Raw genomic sequence first — 19545 nt, 5'->3', positions numbered from 1 at the left:
AGGGCCTCCAAACCTCCCAATCCTAAGGAATGAGGGAGATGGGGAAAGGGATTGATCTGATTGTCCGATCCTGCCCACACCTGGATAGGAGTTTGCGGCTCTGACGAAGGAGTTGAACTTGTGTCGGGAGCAGCTACTGGAACGGGAGGAAGAAATTGCGGAGCTGAAGGCAGAGCGGAACAATACTCGGGTGAGGGGTCTTGGGGCGGGACCTAAGTGTGGTGGGCGGGGCCTTGGGTGTTGCAGCCTGACCCATTTTTTCCCCTCTATTTCGCCTTCCTTTCTTCTCCCTGCTCCTACAATTTGGTGGGTCTCCTCTGGTCCCCTCCTTCCTTCATGTCCCCTCCCCTATCTCCATAATTGTTCTCGTTTCCTGTACCACTACTTCCTTGACCTGCCCCCCACCTCTGTTATCCCTCTCTTTTCCTGACCTGTCTCTCTCCATACCACTTTGCTTGGCTCCACCTCTTCCATGCGTCCGCCCCACCTGTCTGAATCCTCTTCCTTCACTCTGCCTCTCTTCCCTTCACACTTTTCCTTGGTCCTGTGCCCTATCTCTGTAGCTTCTCCTAGAACACCTGGAGTGCCTGGTGTCCAGGCACGAGAGGTCACTGCGTATGACTGTGGTAAAGCGCCAGGCCCAGTCCCCGGGAGGGGTCTCTTCTGAGGTGGAGGTACTCAAGGCTCTAAAATCCCTCTTCGAGCACCACAAGGCCCTGGATGAGAAGGTATGAGAATTGGAAGAGCCTGGTTGTAGAACAGAAACTCGTGGTTGGCTGGGGCTGTGTTGAACGGCAGAAATTCTGGCCGTGATTGGTTGGGGATGGCCCAAGTGGGAAGAATGTTGACTGTAATTGACTGAGACAGGCTATGCAGACTGGGACCTGAGTGGCTGATAATAGAAAAATGTAATAGGATGGGGGATACCAGCGGGTGAGGCTGCCTTGGTAGCTAGTTGGGGATGCACACATACTATAAATAGAGGAATGCTAATGTCACCCTATCAGGTCCATCCCAAAGGTGTTCTGCATCAACTGTCCTCCATCAGGTCTGATCTCCATCTCACACTGTCTTGCCCCCTTCCCCAGGTCCGGGAGCGGCTGCGAATGGCGCTGGAGCGGGTCGCAGTGCTAGAGGAAGAGTTGGAGCTGAGCAATCAGGAGGTGGGGGCGTGACCAAGAAGGAAGAGGGACTAATGAACTACCAATGGGGTGGAACTGATTGGGTGGGTCCTAGAATCTGTTGGGAGCAGGACTAGGGCAGAAGACCAATGGGGTAGGACTATAGAGAAAACCAGTGAGGTTCCTAAGGAGGAACTCATTGGGCAGGACTAAGCGGAGTACTGCCCTGTGACAGTGAGACTAAGGTGAGAACCAGGGCTGCGGCTAAGGGAAAGAACTGACAATGGTGGAAATGGCTGGGTGGGGAAAGTCAGGACACCTCCACAAGGAGGCTAAGGTTAAGAATAAGGGTGGACTTCTTCTCTGGTGGGGGGCTAAGGAGACATATAATGACGGCACAGGGTCTAAGGGTAGACTGTGGGATAAGGGTGGCCCCAGCAGGACCAGTGCCAGTGGGAAGTAGAAACAGGGTTTCTAGGACCTCCTTTGCCCTGATTTCCCTTTCCCATTGCCAGACTCTGAGCCTTCGAGAACAGCTGTCTAGGCGCCGGTCGGGGCTAGAGGAGCCCGGCAAGGATGGGGATGGGCAGGTAAGAGGTGGAAGTCTTTCCTTCCGCTTGCTCTTCATTGGTCCTCCTCACTGTGATCCCACTCAGCCCCCTGACTTTGTGATGGTCCTTTTAATGTTTGGTATGATTCTCACTGACCCTAGGACATCTGAACGCCTCAGACTCTTACTGACTTTTGACCTCTGATTCAAGTCAGCTAGCTAACTTTTGTGACCTCCATGGCCCTTACTGATCTTTGATCCCCCCTCACCCCCATCAGTTTTCTCCTTGCATTCTCGATCTCTGTGTTCCCCACTCTGAGTTCTGTCCCTTCCTCCCTCACTGTCCCCATTCCAGACTCTTGCCAATGGCCTGGGTCCTGGCGGGGATTCGAACCGGCGCACGGCAGAGCTGGAGGAGGCCCTGGAGCGGCAGCGGGCGGAGGTGTGCCAGCTGCGGGAGCGCCTGGCGGTGTTGTGCCGCCAGATGAGCCAGCTGGAGGAGGAGCTGGGCACGGCCCACCGCGAGCTGGGTAAGGCCGAGGAAGCTAACGCCAAGCTCCAGCGCGACCTCAAGGAGGTGAGGCCGGAGCCCCTGGTGGGCTGCCCTCTGTCCCTTCCCTCCCCGCAACCCTTCCTGTCCCCCTTTGCCCATAGTCACAGAACTCACGAATCTGGATTCAGTCCACAAGCTATGTGGACTCTTCTCCTCTCTGAGTCTCAATTTCCTCACCTAATGGTATTTATGATCCTTGTCAGAGAGTTGGCACATGGCACATACTTGGTAGTCACCCAGTATCTGGTTGTAGTTATTATTATCATTGGGAAATTCTCTTGCACCTCTTAACTGAACTCCTTTGTCTGCATTTCACCCCATTCTGGCTGAGGTTCCTTGACCTTAACTCCCACACTGCGGGGACTGCTGTGAAATGTAGGGCATGGATTCTTGAAAGCATTGAATGAGAAAGAAGAGACAGCACTTTAGTTTTCATCATCCACTGGGGCTTTCACCTCGGATTTCAATTGTGGATGGCCCCAGGGCTTATTGGGAAGCGTGGTCCCACCACACCGGCTCCCAGGCAGGAGTCCTTCCCCCGTGAGACCCTGGAGCACCTTCTCTGGTTTTCTAAGCATGCGCTACCCTGGGGGCCCTTGGGAGATGCTGCCTCCCAGGTGGAAGGGACCTTTGTTTCCTATGAGACCCTAGGGCACTTGCTCTGTGATTCTAAACCTGAGTTGTGCCAGAAGTTGCTGAAAAATCTAAGGCCTGGATTTTTGAGGCTAGTGGGCTAAGAAAAGTGGAGACATTCCATCTCATGGATCTTAGGTCAACCATATGAGGAGGGTCTAAGCCAGTACTGCCCCAGAAGTTTATGGGAGGGGCTGTACCGCCATTTTAACTATCAGGTGGCAGGGGATCTAATGTTGGCTATGCCTGGGAGCTCTCGGCAGGTGTGGTTCCACCATTCTGACACCCGGAGGGCAGGGGACTTCATTTCCCAGGATACCTTGGGGTGCCTGAACTGGGGTTCTAAGCCTAGGCTGCCCCCACGGCCTTCTGGGAGCTGTAGTCCACGCAGCCTTCTGTCACCTCTGCAGGCGCTGGCGCAGCGGGAGGATATGGAAGAGCGGATCACAACGCTAGAGAAGCGCTACCTGAGTGCCCAGCGAGAGGCCACGTCTCTGCACGACGCCAACGACAAGTTGGAAAACGAGCTGGCCAGCAAGGAGTCGCTGTACCGGCAGGTGGGAGCACGGCCGAGGAGGGGCGGTGGGGGCGAGGCCGTAGCTAGTTTCACCTAGCTCCTCCCTTCTCCCCTGTCTGTGTCCCCCAGAGTGAAGAGAAGAGCCGTCAGCTGGCCGAGTGGCTGGACGACGCTAAGCAGAAGCTGCAGCAGACGCTGCAGAAGGCGGAAACCTTGCCGGAGATAGAGGCACAGCTGGCCCAGCGAGTGGCGGCGCTCAACAAGGTGAAGGAGGCCTGGGGCGGCGCCTTGAGTCTCTGGGGCAAAGGGGCGGGGCTTGGAGGAGGCAGGGCCTGAGTCTGGAGGGATAGGAGACCCACAGCCCGAATTCTGCTGGAAAGGGTAGGGCCTGGCGTCCAGGGAAGGGACGTGACTTGGGATGGTTGAAGGGCCTGGAGGTTTGGTGGGGGCTGGTGCTCTCTAGTTTGGACTGAACAGATGGGGAGAACATGAGAAGGGGACCGGGCTGGAGACTAGAGGAGAGGGCAGGGCTTGAATCACAACGGCAGGGTCTGGAGTCCTGTGGGGGAGGAGCCTGGGGCCTGGAAGCCAGCCTTGGAGGAGGTGGGGCCTGGAGGCTGACTGCATCCTAGTGGGACAAAGTCAGATGCCATGGGTTCCATCCTCTAGGCTGAGGAACGTCATGGGAATTTTGAGGAGCGGCTTCGGCAGCTGGAGGCCCAGTTGGAGGAGAAGAACCAGGAGCTGCAGCGGGTGAGGAGGCTTTGAGGCTTGGGGGATACGCCTGGGTGAGGGGGCTGTGCCGGGGGTCGGGAGCTCGGAGCAGGGACAATGCTCAGGGCTTGAGCGCCTCTGCTCTGTTCTCCTCTGGGCAGGCCCGGCAGCGGGAGAAGATGAACGATGACCACAATAAGCGGCTGTCCGAGACAGTGGACAAGCTGCTGAGTGAGTCCAACGAACGGCTGCAGCTGCACCTCAAGGAGCGCATGGGGGCGCTGGAAGAGAAGGTGGGCCCCAACCTAGGATTCCAATAAGCTGGAATCTTGGGGCCCCAGACCTTTCCCCAAACAGTTATCTGAGATCTCCCCAAATGTGGGCATCCTGAATTTGAAATTGATAGACTGCTCGATTGCTGGGACCACCACACTTTCACCTAGTTTAAACACCCTAGAGCTGAATTCTGGGGCACCCACAGCCTGAATTCTTGGCTTTTGCCCAAGCCTCTAACCCTATGGACCCTCACACTCTGAATCCGTGGAAATTTCACAGGACGCTGCATTTTGGGCTCCCAGGGACTCCCTGCCTTAGCAGCATCTTCGGCTCCACAACCCTCTCCCCATGCAGCTCACCATTCAAGCCCACCTCATTCCCCCTGGGGTCCCCTCAGGCCTGTCTCTGTTCACTGGAGGCTGCTTCCTGATTCCGCCCCCTCACTGCACCCCTGCCCCCCACAGAACTCACTAAGCGAGGAGATCGCCAACATGAAGAAGCTGCAGGATGAGCTGCTGCTCAACAAGGTAGGGAGGGGGCCCGGGGGTGTGGGCCTTGGGTGAGGGCCAGAGAAATGGAGCAGGCATTGCTGGGGTTGGAATCAGCCTGGCTGGGAGGGGCTGATACTCAGTGGGGGGGGGAGGGGGCAGATTCTGACCTGACATCTCCAACCTCCTCCCCCCAGGAGCAGCTCTTGGCGGAGATGGAGCGGATGCAGATGGAGATTGACCAGCTGCGGGGGAGGCCACCATCCTCCTACTCCAGGTGACAGTCATCTTCCTGTCCCACCTCTGCCCATGGAGCCCCCTTGACCAAGCACATCCCTTCTGATACGAAGTCTCCCCCACCCCACTCCCTGTCCTCCTGAGATTTCCACTGGTCCCTTTTATTTTTGACCCCTGACTTCATGACCTCTGACTGCAGACCCTTTTTCCTGACCTTTGACTTCAGATCCCTCTCCCAATCCTATGACCCCAAGCCCTTCCCCATGACCACTAACCTCTGTTTCCTTTTCCTGACCCCTTGGTCTCTGACTGCCCTCTCTATGCCCACAGATCTCTCCCTGGCAGTGCTCTGGAGCTCCGTTACTCCCAGGCACCTACATTACCTTCTGGCGCCCACCTGGATCCCTATGGGGCTGGCAGTGGCCGGGCAAGCAAGAGGGGTCGCTGGTCAGGGGTCAAAGATGAGCCCTCTAAGGTCAGCAGCCACTTCTGGGGCCTGGACTGAGCAGGGCTCGGGAGGGCAGCAGTAGGAGGTGGAGCCCAACATGCAGGGCTCTGGGCGGGGACTGAGTTGAGAAGCAAGGTCTCCTGGACCCACACTGTCTCCTCTTCTTCTTCCGTCATCCCCACTTGCCCCGATGGCTCTTCACGTGGATGTCTTGCTGCCTGGTGAGAACTTTAGAGGAACGATGGGGTGGGAAGAGGGGTGGGTTTGGGGGGATGGTATGCAGGGTGTAGAATCCTAGAATGGATGGGGCCAAGTGAAGAAAGGAAGTGGGCTGGGTCAAAGGAAACAGTGGAATCAGGGGAGAGGGCAGAGTCATGGGTGGTCAAGAAGAAGGACCCACCAAGAGAGAAAGCTGGACTGGGAAAAGTGTGGGGGGCTGGGTCACATGGTGAGGGCAGTCAGTGTCAGGGGACATGGGCAGGGTTATAGAGGGTGGGCAAGGTCAGGATAGGTGAGGAAAGACCCAGCACCTACCTCGGCCCTTGTCCACCTGGCATCTCTCTGTCTCCACACAGAGATAGGAGTGGGAGCGGTCTACCCCTGCGGGGTCCATGCCACCTCCATTCCCTGGGGAGCTGGATGGCTCAGATGAGGAGGAGGCGGAGGGGATGTTTGGAGCTGAGTTGCTGTCTCCCAGTGGGCAGGCTGATGTACAGACACTGGCCATCATGCTTCAGGAGCAGCTGGAGGCCATCAACAAAGAGATCAAGTGAGCACTGGCCCAGTTCTTCCCCACTCTGCCTAAGCTTAGCCCAAGGCCCCTCTGGCTCTGGAGACTGATTTGCACACCTAAGCCCAACTCCTTTCCTAAACATCAAGGAATTCTGCCAGTCCAACACACTATCCAGGAATCCCTGAGGAGATACCAGGAAGTCTCCTACGTGCTATATATACATTACACATGCCCCGGCCGGTACTCACAATTTCCCAATATACCCAAGACTGCATCCCCAGATGCCAAAATTCACAATCCAACCCGTCAAGAATCCTCCATTACATCATGGCTTTCATGGCTTCACGCAACAATTACGCAGTGACTCCCAGTACCCTGCGAATCTCAACACAACACAAGGTCCCCCAGTCCAAAACACCTTGAGAACCTCAACTCTAGATAACAAGAATTTCTACCTAATATAACAAAAATCCTCAATTTATTAAGAATCCCCCATCACATAAAGTATACCCTGATTCCTCAGAAATTGCCCTATTTAACAATTCTCTAATAAAACTAAAACACTTTCCATGGGCCCCAGCAAATGTATCAACATGACCATCATCTTCCACTCAAACTTTTTGTGACTTGAGACAGTGACTCTCACCAAATGTCTGGATGACCTTCCCAGATCCTAGGTTGACCTCAGAGTCCCTGATCTCACTCTGCTCTTATCATGAGCTTGCTTTTGCTGTCCTCCTTAGAACTTGACCTCTTGCCCATAGTAATCCACTTATGCTTTTCCATAACCATTTGTTTATTACCAGCGTAGTCCTGATGCAGATCCTGATCATCCTGTCATCCCTAATCTCTCCATGACCTACTGAGCCTATCATGATATCTTGACTCCCCTTGAACCTGTGAGGCCGTCAGGGATCCACCAAGACCCTCTAACTTCATTGTCCCTTCCTCAGAATTATTTTTGCTCCGCCAAGCCTTCCTGGCCCATTGGGATCCCCCAACTCCCTCTCCTATTGTCTGCCTGAGTCCTCTCACCCCATCTCCCCCTTTTCCTCCTCAGGTTAATCCAAGAGGAGAAGGAGACAACAGAACAGAGGGCAGAAGAGCTGGAGAGCCGGGTGTCTGGCTCGGGCCTGGACTCACTGGGCCGCTACCGCAGTAGCTGCTCACTGCCCCCCTCCCTCACCACCTCTACCCTTGCCAGCCCCTCCCCTCCCAGCTCTGGCCACTCAACACCCCGTCTGGCACCCCCTAGCCCTGCCCGTGAGGGCACCGACAAAGCTGTGAGTATTCTTAAGTCTCCTCAGCTTGGTGGTGGTGGTGGGAGGTCATAAACAGGGCTCCCTAACAAAAAGCAACAATGACCAACACACCAGTGATTTTCAAAAGCAACCTTAGCTTTCCCTAAAAGTTCCAACTCAAAGGGCAAATGGGAGGCTGAGCCACTGGGTTCCTGAACCCTAACTTGTACTTCAGTCAGATGTGATCTACTTTTACCTGTTTTACACATTAAGTTTCTGCATAGGATTTTTATTTTTATTTTTTTACTTTTATTTTTTTTGGCCATGCCATGCAGCTTGAGGGATTTTAGTTCCCCCACCAGGGATCGAACCCTGGGCCCTGTCAGTGAGAGCACCAAGTCCTAACTACTGGATGGCCAGGGAATTCCCACTGCATAGGATTTTTAGAAAAATGTCTCTGTGACCAAATATACATTTGAGAACTACCATTAGATCCTCAGAATTGACCTTTGAGGGAGGCACAATATCTATGTGCCCTATTTTATTGCCTTAAACTCAGATTTCCTACTTTCAGAACCTGTAACTTATTAGCTTTCCTTGAGGCTGAGCAGATCCCACTCCTGACACCAGAAGCTAAGACAGTATAAATATGGGCTTATCAAGCTCCAGGGGGACTGCAGTTATTGCCTTTATATTTCTGCAACTCACCCGCACTTAATCTAGGCTATCTTAGAAGTGGTTCCCCAAATCAGGGGTATCCCAGACACCTCGTAGACATCCCAGCTAATGAGCCCCCAACATGACCCCTCTGATTCAATATAGCATCTCTGTCTCCAGAATCATGCCCCCAAGGAGGAAGCTGGGGCTCCACGAATGGAGGGACAAGCAATCCCAGGAGACACCCCACCTCCCACTCCTCGTTCTGCCCGCCTTGAGAGAATGACCCAGGCCTTGGCACTGCAGGCGGGATCCCTGGAAGATGGAGGGCCCTCACGGGGAAGGTCAGTAAGAATAAGGGATGGGACAGGGCGGGACTTGCTTGGGAGGAGGCGGTGGGAGTGGACAAAGACTTGGGATGAGAGGAGGCATCCCAGATGGGATCTATCTGTCCTGCTCACCCAGTGAGGGCACCCCAGATTCCCTGCACAAAGCTCCCAAGAAGAAGAGCATCAAGTCATCCATAGGCCGTCTCTTTGGCAAGAAGGAGAAGGGGCGAATGGGACCACCAGGTCGGGACAGCTCTTCTCTGGGTGAGTCCCCTGATTCCCTCTCTCCCTTCCTTTCTTCCTTCCTTCTTCTTCTTTACATATTCATTTGACATACAATCCTGTCTTCATTCATTTGGTAATTCATTTAGAACGCTGGAACCTTGGCAGAGGTAGAGGGGAGAAGGGACAAGGAAAGGGCACTCTGAGGCCTGCCTGAGTGACTGGTGGGCAAATGAATTTGTTATGTTATTTACCTATTTTTTAAATAGAGAAAGAGGGAGGAGCATCCTAAAAGCAGGGCATCTGATGGGCTGGAGCCTGCTTGTCTGGTTTGTGAAATCCAAGTTAGTTAAATTTTCAGGAATTTTATGAGCTGCTTTGACATCACATTGGTAGCTTGAAATTGGTGGGATTATTTACACCATGGAAATTGGCATATGCTACAAATCAGGAAATACCTTCTCCTTCCCCAGGGAGCCAGTTGTTAAATATTTACCAGCACACCACTGCCAGCTTACCAAGGCCAGCCCAGTGAATCCAGCCCTATTTTGGGGATTTCTCCAATTCCTTGCCTAGGAGGTGACATTGGTCCCTGTCTGGTTTTATCACTCCCTCTGTGTGGCCGCATTTACTAATCCCTCTGGGCCTCTGCTTTCCTGGCATCCTTCTCAACCCCCCAGCATCAAAGATTCTGCCTCCCCTTTGAGACTCTCCAAATTTTGGCCCCTCCCTGCCTCCAGCTGGAACACCCTCAGACGAGACATTGGCCACTGACCCTCTGGGGCTAGCCAAGCTGACAGGCCCAGGAGACAAGGACCGAAGGAACAAGAGGAAGTGAGTGTGGGTGTGTGCTGTGGAGGTGGGGAGGGTTGGTCATAAGTGAGGAGAAAATTCTGGGAGGGGGTGTCCAAGATCCTGAACTTGCTTGCCTGGGAACTTGGGAACCCCTAGAGTTTTTCTTTTCTTTTTTTTCCCCTTTTCTCTTGATTAGTGTGGATCTGTTGTGGGGAGGGAAGGTGGATTACAAAGATTCACGTCTTTTTTTTAGCCTTCTGCCATGTTTTTTACATTCATAAAAATTGCTTTGGTGGGGGGATGCGGTTGGTGAAGGGGGCCATGCAAGAGGGCTAGGTGTCTCTGTCCCTGCGATCTCCTGCCCTTCTCCCCAGGCATGAACTTCTGGAAGAGGCCTGCCGTCAGGGCCTGCCTTTTGCTGCCTGGGATGGGCCCACTGTGGTCTCCTGGCTAGAGGTACTGGGGCCCAGAAACGTCCTGACTCTTTATCCCCAACTGGTCTGAGAACCCCACCCTTAGGGCTGGCTGGGTCCACCTAGTACCATCCTCCTAACTCAGAGGTGGCGGTGGAGAGGAGTTGGTGGGGAGGAGGCCCTGGGAGGGGTCAGGCTTCTTGTAGATCTTCCTGTTGCTCTTTTTCCTTCTCCCCTCACCCCTGTCCTTCTGGCCATGCCCACCTTGGTCCTGTTGTCTCTATCTCTTTGTGTCTTCCTATGTCTCTCTCTCTCTGTGTGTCTCTATTTCCCTGCCTCTCTCCCCATCTCTGTGTTTTTGTCATTCCCCGTATTTCTCCCCATGTCTATGTCTTTTGCTCCTTTCTTTCCCCATCTCTGCCTCTCATCTCTGTGTGTCTCTCCTCGTCTCTGTCTCTCCCCATCTCTCTCTTTCCCCTCTGACTCTGGTATTACCCTTCTATGGCTCTCCTCCATTGTTTTCCTGTGTCTCCCTCTGACCCTCACATCTCTTTGCCTTGCCCTCCTCACTGCTTTCTCATGTCTGTTTCTCGCCCATTTGCCTTTCCCCATCTCTCTGTCTCCCTGTCTCCCTTTCTTTCTGTTCCTCTCCCATTTCTCCCGTTTCTCCTCCCGTATGTCTCTGTCTCTCTGTCTCATTTTTTCCCCATTTCTCCCTTCCTCCCTCTGGTCCAGCTGTGGGTAGGCATGCCTGCGTGGTATGTGGCCGCCTGCCGGGCCAATGTCAAGAGTGGTGCCATCATGGCCAACTTGTCAGACACGGAGATCCAGCGCGAGATCGGCATCAGCAACCCACTGCACCGGCTCAAGCTGCGCCTCGCTATCCAGGAGATGGTCTCACTCACCTCACCCTCTGCTCCTGCCTCCTCCCGCACTGTGAGTGTCCAGGGGCCAATCCCAGCCCTTGCTGTCTCAGGGCCCCGCCTACTGTCCTCAGAGTAGCCAATCCTGGGCCCGCTCACTCCCGCTCTGTCTGATACACCCTGCTCCCCACAGTTTCTCACCTGGATTATCTCTTGAGAGTGGGGCTCCCTTCAGGTCCCTCTTCCTCCCCTCAGGCTGTTTTACACACTGCAGCCAGAGGGATCCCATCCCGGAGAAAAAGCCAAATTCATATGGTTCTCTACAGGGCCATTGATGAGGGGCCCCTACCCACCCCTCCCTTTTCTACTCTGCTTCTTGGCCCTTGCTGCTCCCTTTCCTAGGAGCACCCCTCCCTCTTTTTCCCCCAAGGCTGGCTCCTGCTCATCCTTGAAGTCTCAGCTCAAATGTCACCACCACCAAGAGGCCTCCCTAACTCAACAGCTAAACTAGTACCGGCCCCATCACCCCAACACATGAACACCTATTTTTTTTCCCATAGCACATACTGACTTCTAAAATTTTATCATTTTGTTCCATACAGAAAATTATGTGTTCCCATGCCTAATTCGGCTCCTCCAGGAGCACGACCCCCTTCCCCTCCCCTGTTCAGAAGCCCTCTCTCAACCTCTGTAACACCCCTCGCCCCTCAGTCCACAGGAAACGTGTGGATGACACATGAAGAGATGGAGTCCCTTACCGCGACGACCAAGCCTGTGAGTGCCCCCTGCCGGTGGCCTTGGGTGGCACTAAATTTCCTTCGGGAGGAGCGGCGGAGTGGGGGGGGGGCAGATGAATCTGTAGCTGTCTGTCCGTCTGTTCGTCCCTCCCGCCCTCCTCCGCCTGCCCCTTAACCCACCCCTTCTCTCCCCTCTTCCCACTAACTGGTCAGGAGACCAAGGAGATCAGCTGGGAGCAGGTAGGGGGGGCGGGGCGGGCCGTGGGCGCATGAACAGGCTGTGCACGCTGCATGGACGCCCCTCCTTCTCCGAGCCCCGCCCCTCCCCTCACCGGAGCATTCCATCCTCACCGCGGGAGGGGGGCGCTGCGCGGAGCTCTGCTCTTGTCTGTGGCTTGGTGGGGGTCGGCGTAGAAGCCCGGCTATTCCACTGTTAGTGGTGCACGGATCATTCCATTATGCTGGGTTGCGGGGGCTCCAGGGGCAGTTTCATTGCTCTAACTAGAGGGAGGTGCTGAGCAGCTCTTTTACCTAGAAATGAGGGAAGTGGGATTGTTCCACTGTACTGGAGTGAAAAGGGAAAGCATTTGGGGCGGGGGGCGGCAGGTCAGGGTGAGAAGTTGGGGAGAAGGAGCTACATTTTGTTCTCAAGAGGGGAGCGGGATGACCTCACCTGAGACAGAGGAGCTATGTTGGGTCTTTGTTTCCCAGCAAAGGGGAAGGTATGGATTATTTCCTTATGCTAAGAGGAGTGAAGGATTTGGGGTTGATCCAGAATATTGTCCTGGGTCAGATATAGCTAGACTAGTATTTTGGGGACAGTGCAAGAGTGGTGGATCGATCCATTATCATTTGTTGGGGAGAGAGCTACATTGGAAAATCCGTTGTGCTGACTTGGGGGAGTAGTGATGTTGGACTGATCCATTGTTCTGAGTTGGGACAACTTTAGACTAGAGCTTCTTAAACTTTAATGTACAGTTCAGATAACCTGAGAATCTTGTGAGAATGCAAATTTTGATTCAGTAGCCTAGGGTCTGAGATTCTGCAATTCCAGCAAGTTCACAAGTGATGATAATGCTGTGGGTCCAAGGACCACACTTTGAGTAGACGAGGGTCTATGCTGTCATAATGAAGGAAAGGGAGACAATTTTGGATTGTCCATTGTCCTGAGCAGAGATTGGCCATTGTCCTGCTATAGGATGGAGAAAGAACAACCTCGGATCTGGGGGAGGGGGGTTGGACTGTACCCTTGCATACATACATGGGATGGGGTCAGAGGGCCTGACTCCTCCCCCACCTGCCCATGGCCCCAGATCCTGGCATATGGCGACATGAACCATGAATGGGTGGGGAACGACTGGCTGCCCAGCCTGGGGCTGCCCCAGTACCGCAGCTACTTCATGGAGTCGCTGGTGGATGCCCGAATGTTAGATCATCTTAACAAGAAGGAGCTCCGGGGCCAACTCAAGATGGTGGACAGCTTCCACAGGTGGGCGTCGCCTGGCCCGTGGGGGCAGTCCAAGGGGGTAAGCCCCACTTCTAGAGAGTCTTTGGCAAATAGGACCAGTGATGGGGAATTCCTTGGACTATCTTTGGTCCTCTAGCCCTGATTGTCAGGCAATCAAGACTCCTGTGCCCCTTCCACCCATAAGAAGGCCCACTAGGAAAAGCCCAAGTCCTGAGACAGCTTAGCTAGTTGACCCCATACCCCTTAAAGGTGGGCTAATAGGAACTGCTTTTTGAAAATATGGCAACTCCTGGGAAGGTCAGCAGTCAGTAGAACAGATCCAATGGAGCAATTCCCCAACCTCTGCCAGAAGACCACAGACAACGGGGAGAGCCCAATAGGAGTAGCAGTCATTGGGGTATGAGGGCTCATCTGTAACTCCACTATCTCTGCTACTCAGGGTGAGTCTGCATTACGGGATCATGTGCCTGAAACGACTCAACTATGACCGGAAGGACTTGGAGCGGAGGCGGGAAGAGAGTCAGACCCAGATCCGAGGTGAGTAGAAAAGGGTAAACGTCCAGCTGGGAGCCAGGTTGGAGGGGTTTGGAGCAGTGCTGGAGGAGGCATAAATAGGGGAGGGAAGGGAGGCCAGGGAAGAGGGGGTGGAGCCAGCATTGGGGCGTGGCCAGGAAGAGGAAGTGGGGATGGAGATATGGGGTAAATTGGAAGGGCCTGGCCGCGGGAGGGGAGCAGCTGAGGGTCCCTTCTGTCCCCAGACGTGATGGTGTGGTCCAATGAGCGGGTCATGGGTTGGGTGTCCGGGCTGGGCCTGAAGGAATTCGCCACGAACCTCACGGAGAGCGGGGTGCACGGGGCGCTGCTCGCCCTGGACGAGACCTTCGACTACTCTGACCTGGCCTTGCTCTTGCAGATCCCCACACAGAATGCACAGGTGAGCTGCCGCTAGGCCCTGGGCATACTGGGCATCCCCACCTCACAGATTGCACGCTGAAACCCCTCTCCCACCTCTCCTCCCCAGGCCCGGCAGCTCTTGGAGAAGGAATTCAGCAACCTCATCTCCTTGGGCACAGACAGGCGGCTGGATGAGGTGGGTGCAGCAGCAGCATAGGAGACTCCACTCCCAGCTGCACCTCTAGGCTGGGAGCTGAAGGGGTGGGGCTTGACTTTGCCAGCGAGTCGTGGTTGGAGGAGGTGCCAGAAAAGGGGCGGGGTTAAAGGAGGGAAGGACCCGGAGAGGGGTGGGGTCAAATGAAGGGGCGGAGTCGGAACGCGGCCCTAGTCCCTCACCGGCTGCCGGGCCCCTATACCTAGGACAGTGCCAAGTCCTTCAGCCGCTCCCCATCCTGGCGGAAGATGTTCCGAGAGAAGGACCTCCGAGGCGTAACGCCTGACTCAGCTGAAATGTTGCCCCCCAACTTTCGTTCGGCCGCAGCAGGGGCCCTGGGCTCGCCGGGGCTCCCTCTCCGCAAGCTGCAGCCGGAAGGTGGGCGGATCCCAAACGCGACAGCCTCTCCTCCCCTCCCTTTCCTCGTGGGTAGGAACCTCCCTCTTCAGGTTCTGAAATGGCCTGGTCCTTTCTCCCCCAACCTTGACAAATGGACCGCTCCTATAAGCCAGCCTCCTCAACCCCACCACACCCCCTTTCCAGGGTGGGAAATGAACTCGTCCAGTGTCACCTGGGATACTTTGAAGGCATGCAAGGCTATGGGAAAGGGGGAGAAACCGGCTTGGATCTAGGCGGTCGTTGTCATCTCGGAAGGGGAAATCCAAGGGAGGACGCTTGGGGTTGAGGATCGGAGAAATACTGAGGGGGGAAGTGGGCGTGTGTCTGTGTGTGTGTGTGTGTGTGTGTGTGTGTGCGCGTGCGCGCTTTCCAGGCTGAACCGCTGCTCATTCTCCCTCCAGGCCAGACTTCTGGGAGTTCCCGGGCAGACGGCGTTTCTGTCCGGACCTATTCCTGCTAGTGTACGCCTCCAGGTGAGGACTGTACTGGGCGCTCTTGGGGTTCTGGGCGGCACAATGGATCTTCACAGCTGCACGCACTGCCTGGCGTCAATGCAGGTGACCTTACTCGGACGGAAGAACCTTTCAGAGGCTGGGCTGTTTCCCCTCCTGTCCAGAGTATGGTCTCGCCGGAGAGAGCTTGCTGGGGAGCTCACGCCACGGACTGGACCATCTGTACAGACAAGCGGGGAATGCCGGTCCCTGCCTCGCAAATGGACTGGGCCTGGACCAAACCACATGCACTGGACTGAGAGGGGGGAAGAAGAAAGCAGGAAGAAATCCCGCCCCAAACTTCCGCCTCTCTTTCCAATACTTTGTAATTTATTGATCAGTTTCCGATGGGAGATGGGTGCCCTTTCCCCGCGGGAAGGGGGCGGGGCTTCCCTCCCGGGCCGCATGCGGGGAGAGGCTGCCCCCTCCCCTTTCTTCCCAGTCGCGGGGCCCAAGTCGTCCTTCGTCCGAAAGGAGGGGAGGGAGGACTCGCTGCTAAAAGCCTCGCCCTTTGTGCCACTCAGCCCTGCCCCGCGGCGTCCGGTCGCCGGTGCCTGGGGTCAGCCGCGGGCGGGGCTCCCTCTCTCTCCCCAGTGTCTCGTGTCCCCGAGGCCCCTCCGCCCCCCGTGCTGTGGCCGTGTCCGTGCCCCGGGGGGGGGGGAGGGGGGGCAGAACTGCGCTCCCCGTTCCGCTCCAGCTCCGGGGTTTGCATGGGAGAATCCTTTTTCCACGATGCCCCTGGGCGACGTGGCGTGGGGAGAGGAAAGACGGTGGGGAAGCCCTCGCCCCCGACTCTTGGTCGGCCTCCCTGCCCCAGGCGTCACTCAGTGATCACGGGTAAAGAGAACTGTTTCAAAAAGCTCCCGTGTTGACTGATTTATTTATCAGGACCTAGCAACCAACCACTTCGAGGAGTCCAGGCCCCTTCTCCCTCAGACCCAACCCTCATTCCCCGGTGCCCAGAGGATCCAGACCCCAGGCCTGACAATGAGGTTTCGGGGAGCACGTTTATTCAGAGAAATAAATATGGCCCGTGGAAAGGGGTTGGAGGGCCAGGGAGATGTATCTGCGCCGCAGCCGTGTGTCTGGGTTAGGGTTTCGGAGTTTCCAGCACGTCTGCCAGGGCTCTGGAGAGAAGGACGCAGAGGTTGGACAGCCGAAGTGTCTAAAGCTCACACCAGGGCGCTTAGAGATCGTCAACCTGCTCATTTCACCAAGGGGGGACTAGAGGCTCAGGGCTGTCCAATAATTCATAGCGGGACAGCACCTTTCTAAACGGGGCCCTTAAACATCCTCCCTCCACACACTTACTGGTACAGGGACGAGGAGAAATAGTCGACGTAGCTTCCTGTGGGAGAGAAGAGGCTTGAGGGGTACACCACGGGTGAAATTGGGGGCCACTTTTCAATCAGTGCAGGACCAGGACTAGCTCCGCCCCCTTTTCTGGATTCCTTCCCCCAAACTAATTCCTTCTACAGCGACTCCTCCCTTCCTCCTGGCTCTAAGTGTTCTAAGTGTTCCCATTCTCCAATAGCCCCACGCCCCGCCGCGTCCTTCGAATTCCACTTGCTTTGGCCCCAACCTCTTGGTTCTAGGCTAACCCCCTCAATCCGAACCTCTTAGGTTTTGGCACCTACCGCCAACCTCCCCTCTGCCCGGCCCCGCCCCTCCGTGCTCCTCCCGCTCTTCACAGAGTCCCAGCCTTGGCCACGCCTCCGCACATAGCCACGCCCACAACCTTCCAGCCTGCTCCTCAGGTTGGCTCCACCCACCAGGCCCCCGCCCCTTCATCAGGTTTCTTCTGGGCCCCACCCATGCTCACCCGGAGTGCAGACAGTTTCGCAGAGCAGCGGGCAGAGGTAGCAGAACTGGCAGTGCTGGGGGCGGGGGTGGGGAGAGAGAATGAGCGGTACGAGGTGGTCAGGGGCGGTGTTAGGATGGGGCGTGGGCCGTACTTGGGCAGGAGGCTAGCTAGGCGGAGGTTAAGGTCAGAGGCAGGATCCGGTTTGGAGTCAAGGCTGCATCAGGGGTAAGGGGTTAGGTCAGTTTGAGGGCAAAAGATTTGGGGCTGGGGGTGCTCAGATGGTCCCGGGCTGTCGGGAAACCTGGTGGATCCTTGAGTCTGGGAGAAGTCTCACCTGGCACTGGTCGCAGTGCTCTCCCATGTTCTCCTCGTCACAGTGACAGTTCTCACATTCAGTGCATCGCTGGGGACCAGAGGAACCTGGTTAGGCAGGGAGGGACGTTTGGGAGCCACCCGCCAGTCCTCCACCCTGCCCACTGGACATATCCCCAACTTCTCAGCCTCATTACTTCTGACACTGAGCTCATTATCTTCCTCCAACCTGCTTCCCACCCCCTCATTTCCCTATTGCAAGGCGCCCCGACGTCCCCTTGTCACTGTGGGCTGGACCTTTGGGTACTCTCTTCACCCCCTCTCTTCCTATTCTCCCCATAGCCTGTCAGTCTCCAGTCCTGTCCCACTTCCCTCGGTTCTGCCTTGAACCCTCCTCCCTGTCCCCACATCTGCAAGTGCAGCTCAAGCCTCACCCTCTCTTTCCTGGACCACTATCCCAGGCTCCTCCCCAGCCTCCTGGCCTCCAGTCTGTCCCCGACTTGGCCCCAGAAGTGTCTTTGTTTACTCGGGCCCGTTGCTCAGGGCCCTCCCAAGGCACACCAGAGCCCAGGAACAAACTCTAGGAACAGCTTGGTGGGTGGAGCTGGGTTGCGGACATACCTTGCAGAAGGAGCAGTAGCCACACAGGGACCCTGGCTGGTAGTTCCCATACTCCTGGGCATCCTGCTGATCTGTGGGGACAAGAAGGCAGCAGTGACCCAGCTTGACTCCGCTCCTCCCCACCCCCATCATCCAGTCAGATCACTTACCCATGTCCTCACCACTCTCCTCTTCACTGGAGGCACCTCCAGACACCTCCCTCCTGGCCAGTGGGTTGGGGATGATGGTGAAGGGGAGCTCATCCTCCTCCAGCCCCTCCTCCTCATCTTCTTCCTCCTGGTGGTTTGGCTCAGTGGGACCCAAACCTCAGCCCTCTCTTCCCTCCTCTCCTCCTTCTCTTCTTCCTGCTCCTCTTCCTCCTCTTCTTCCTCCTCCTCCTGGCTCAGGCTGAGGCCATGACCTTCCTCCTTGTCTTCCTCGTCCTCCTGGTCCAGGCTGCCATGGTGGGTACCTTCTCCTCCCTCCTCTGAACCTTCATCATAATCTTCATGGGAGCTGTGATCCTCTTCCTTCTCTTCCTCTTCCTCCTCAGAATCACTCTCCCTTAAATGGCTTCTATCCTTTACCCCCATGTGTTCTGGGGACTGGTGGCTAGTCTCCTCTTTGATGGACCCTCTGTGGCCAGTCCCTTTATCTCTGTGGCTTTGCTGCCTGTGGCTGGGAGCCTGGTGGCCAAGCTTGGCAGAGGTGTCCTCATCTTCCTCCTTGGGGACTCCGCGGTGGTGATGGCCACGGACTGCTCTTTCATGTTCCTCTGGGAAGTCCTCCTCCTTAGTGCTCTCGTGGCCTTGGGGCTGGTGGCTTGCAACGTGGTGGCTGAACTTGACTGTGATCTCCTCCTCGTCGTCTCCAAGGCCATGGTGGGTATGTCTGGGAACCTGGTGCCAGTGTTCAGTGGATACATCTTCATCCTCATCTTCCTTGTCTCTGTGGCCTTGATGTCTGTGGCTGGGGCCGTGATGGTGGTGTTCATCTGAGACATCTTCATCCTCTTCCTTCCCGTGGTCTTGGTGTCTGTGGACCTGGTGTCCATACTCAGTGGAGACATCCTCCTCTTCCTCTTCTTCATCCTCCCCTTCTCCATGGCCTCGGTGTACATGCCTGACGATATGATGGTGATGCTCACTGGACACAACTTCGTCTTCGTCCTCATCTTGACGGCCATGGCTCCTGTGGCTGGGGAAGCGGTGCCCGTACTCAGCTGCATCACCCTCCTCTTCACTCCCATGGCTTCTGTGCCCACGGGCCTGCTGAGCATGCTCTGTATGTTCCTCCTCATCCGAGGTGTTCTCATCTCCCACCTTGTGGCCTTGGTACCTATGGTCTTGGGATTCTCTGGAGACATCTTCATCCTCTTCTCTGTGGTCTCCCTGGCCCCAGAAATGATGCCCACTCTCCGTGGAAACATCCTTGTTCTCATCTCCGTGGCCTCTATGGCTGTGCGTGGGGTGGCCAAACTTGCCCGATGCGTCCTCTGAGGGCCCCGAAGCTCCTGCATTGTCGTTCCAGTTGCTGGGCCCCAGCCCAGCCCCTCTCAGCTGCTGGGTCACGGCAGTGGGGAGAAGCAGGCTGGCCACTGCAGCCCAGAGGAGAAAAGTGTGCAGCCATGGCCCACAGTGGCCCATGGGGACAGACAGGCAGCAGAGCTTCTCCCAGGGCTGGCTCCCACTGTGGCTATGGCTACGTGGATGAATGTTGGGCTCCTTCTGTTTCTTTCTCCCTGTGTTGTTCCTTTGCTGTGTCTCTCTCGGCCTCTGTCCCCTGGCCCTCACAGCCAGGCCCTCTGAGGCAGTCTCCAGAGCCCCTTACCCTCCT

The 19545-nt window shown here is 55.9% G+C and overlaps 2 protein-coding genes across 2 annotated transcripts in view; one reads left to right on the top strand and one right to left on the bottom strand.

The window, feature by feature from the left end:
* Positions 1–15093, top strand: part of PPFIA3 (PPFI scaffold protein A3) — a 15612-nt gene extending 519 nt beyond the window's left edge. The window contains 27 exon segments of the mRNA XM_024768397.1: positions 49–190; positions 564–728; positions 1089–1163; positions 1637–1711; positions 2027–2248; positions 3268–3414; positions 3504–3638; positions 4044–4127; positions 4250–4381; positions 4829–4891; positions 5050–5129; positions 5420–5564; positions 6119–6306; positions 7331–7553; positions 8349–8512; positions 8634–8761; positions 9460–9553; positions 9889–9970; positions 10663–10863; positions 11502–11564; positions 11741–11767; positions 12841–13016; positions 13435–13532; positions 13754–13929; positions 14017–14085; positions 14310–14481; positions 14904–15093. Coding sequence (XP_024624165.1) covers positions 49–190; positions 564–728; positions 1089–1163; positions 1637–1711; positions 2027–2248; positions 3268–3414; positions 3504–3638; positions 4044–4127; positions 4250–4381; positions 4829–4891; positions 5050–5129; positions 5420–5564; positions 6119–6306; positions 7331–7553; positions 8349–8512; positions 8634–8761; positions 9460–9553; positions 9889–9970; positions 10663–10863; positions 11502–11564; positions 11741–11767; positions 12841–13016; positions 13435–13532; positions 13754–13929; positions 14017–14085; positions 14310–14481; positions 14904–14962 — 3385 coding nt within the window. The 3' untranslated portion in view covers positions 14963–15093.
* A 953-nt stretch (positions 15094–16046) lies between these two features.
* On the bottom strand, positions 16047–19355 carry HRC (histidine rich calcium binding protein). The gene is given in 7 exon segments (XM_024768711.1): positions 16047–16120; positions 16305–16341; positions 16816–16870; positions 17132–17200; positions 17731–17801; positions 17880–18020; positions 18023–19355. Coding segments are annotated over 7 exon segments (1743 nt in total). The 3' UTR covers positions 16047–16083.
* Between the last annotated feature and the right edge of the window lie 190 nt (positions 19356–19545).

Source organism: Neophocaena asiaeorientalis, unplaced genomic scaffold (genome assembly GCF_003031525.2).
Source record: "Neophocaena asiaeorientalis asiaeorientalis breed wild unplaced genomic scaffold, Neophocaena_asiaeorientalis_V1.1 scaffold629, whole genome shotgun sequence".
Lineage (NCBI taxonomy): Eukaryota > Metazoa > Chordata > Mammalia > Artiodactyla > Phocoenidae > Neophocaena > Neophocaena asiaeorientalis.
This window is presented reverse-complemented; position numbering and strand designations above follow the sequence as displayed.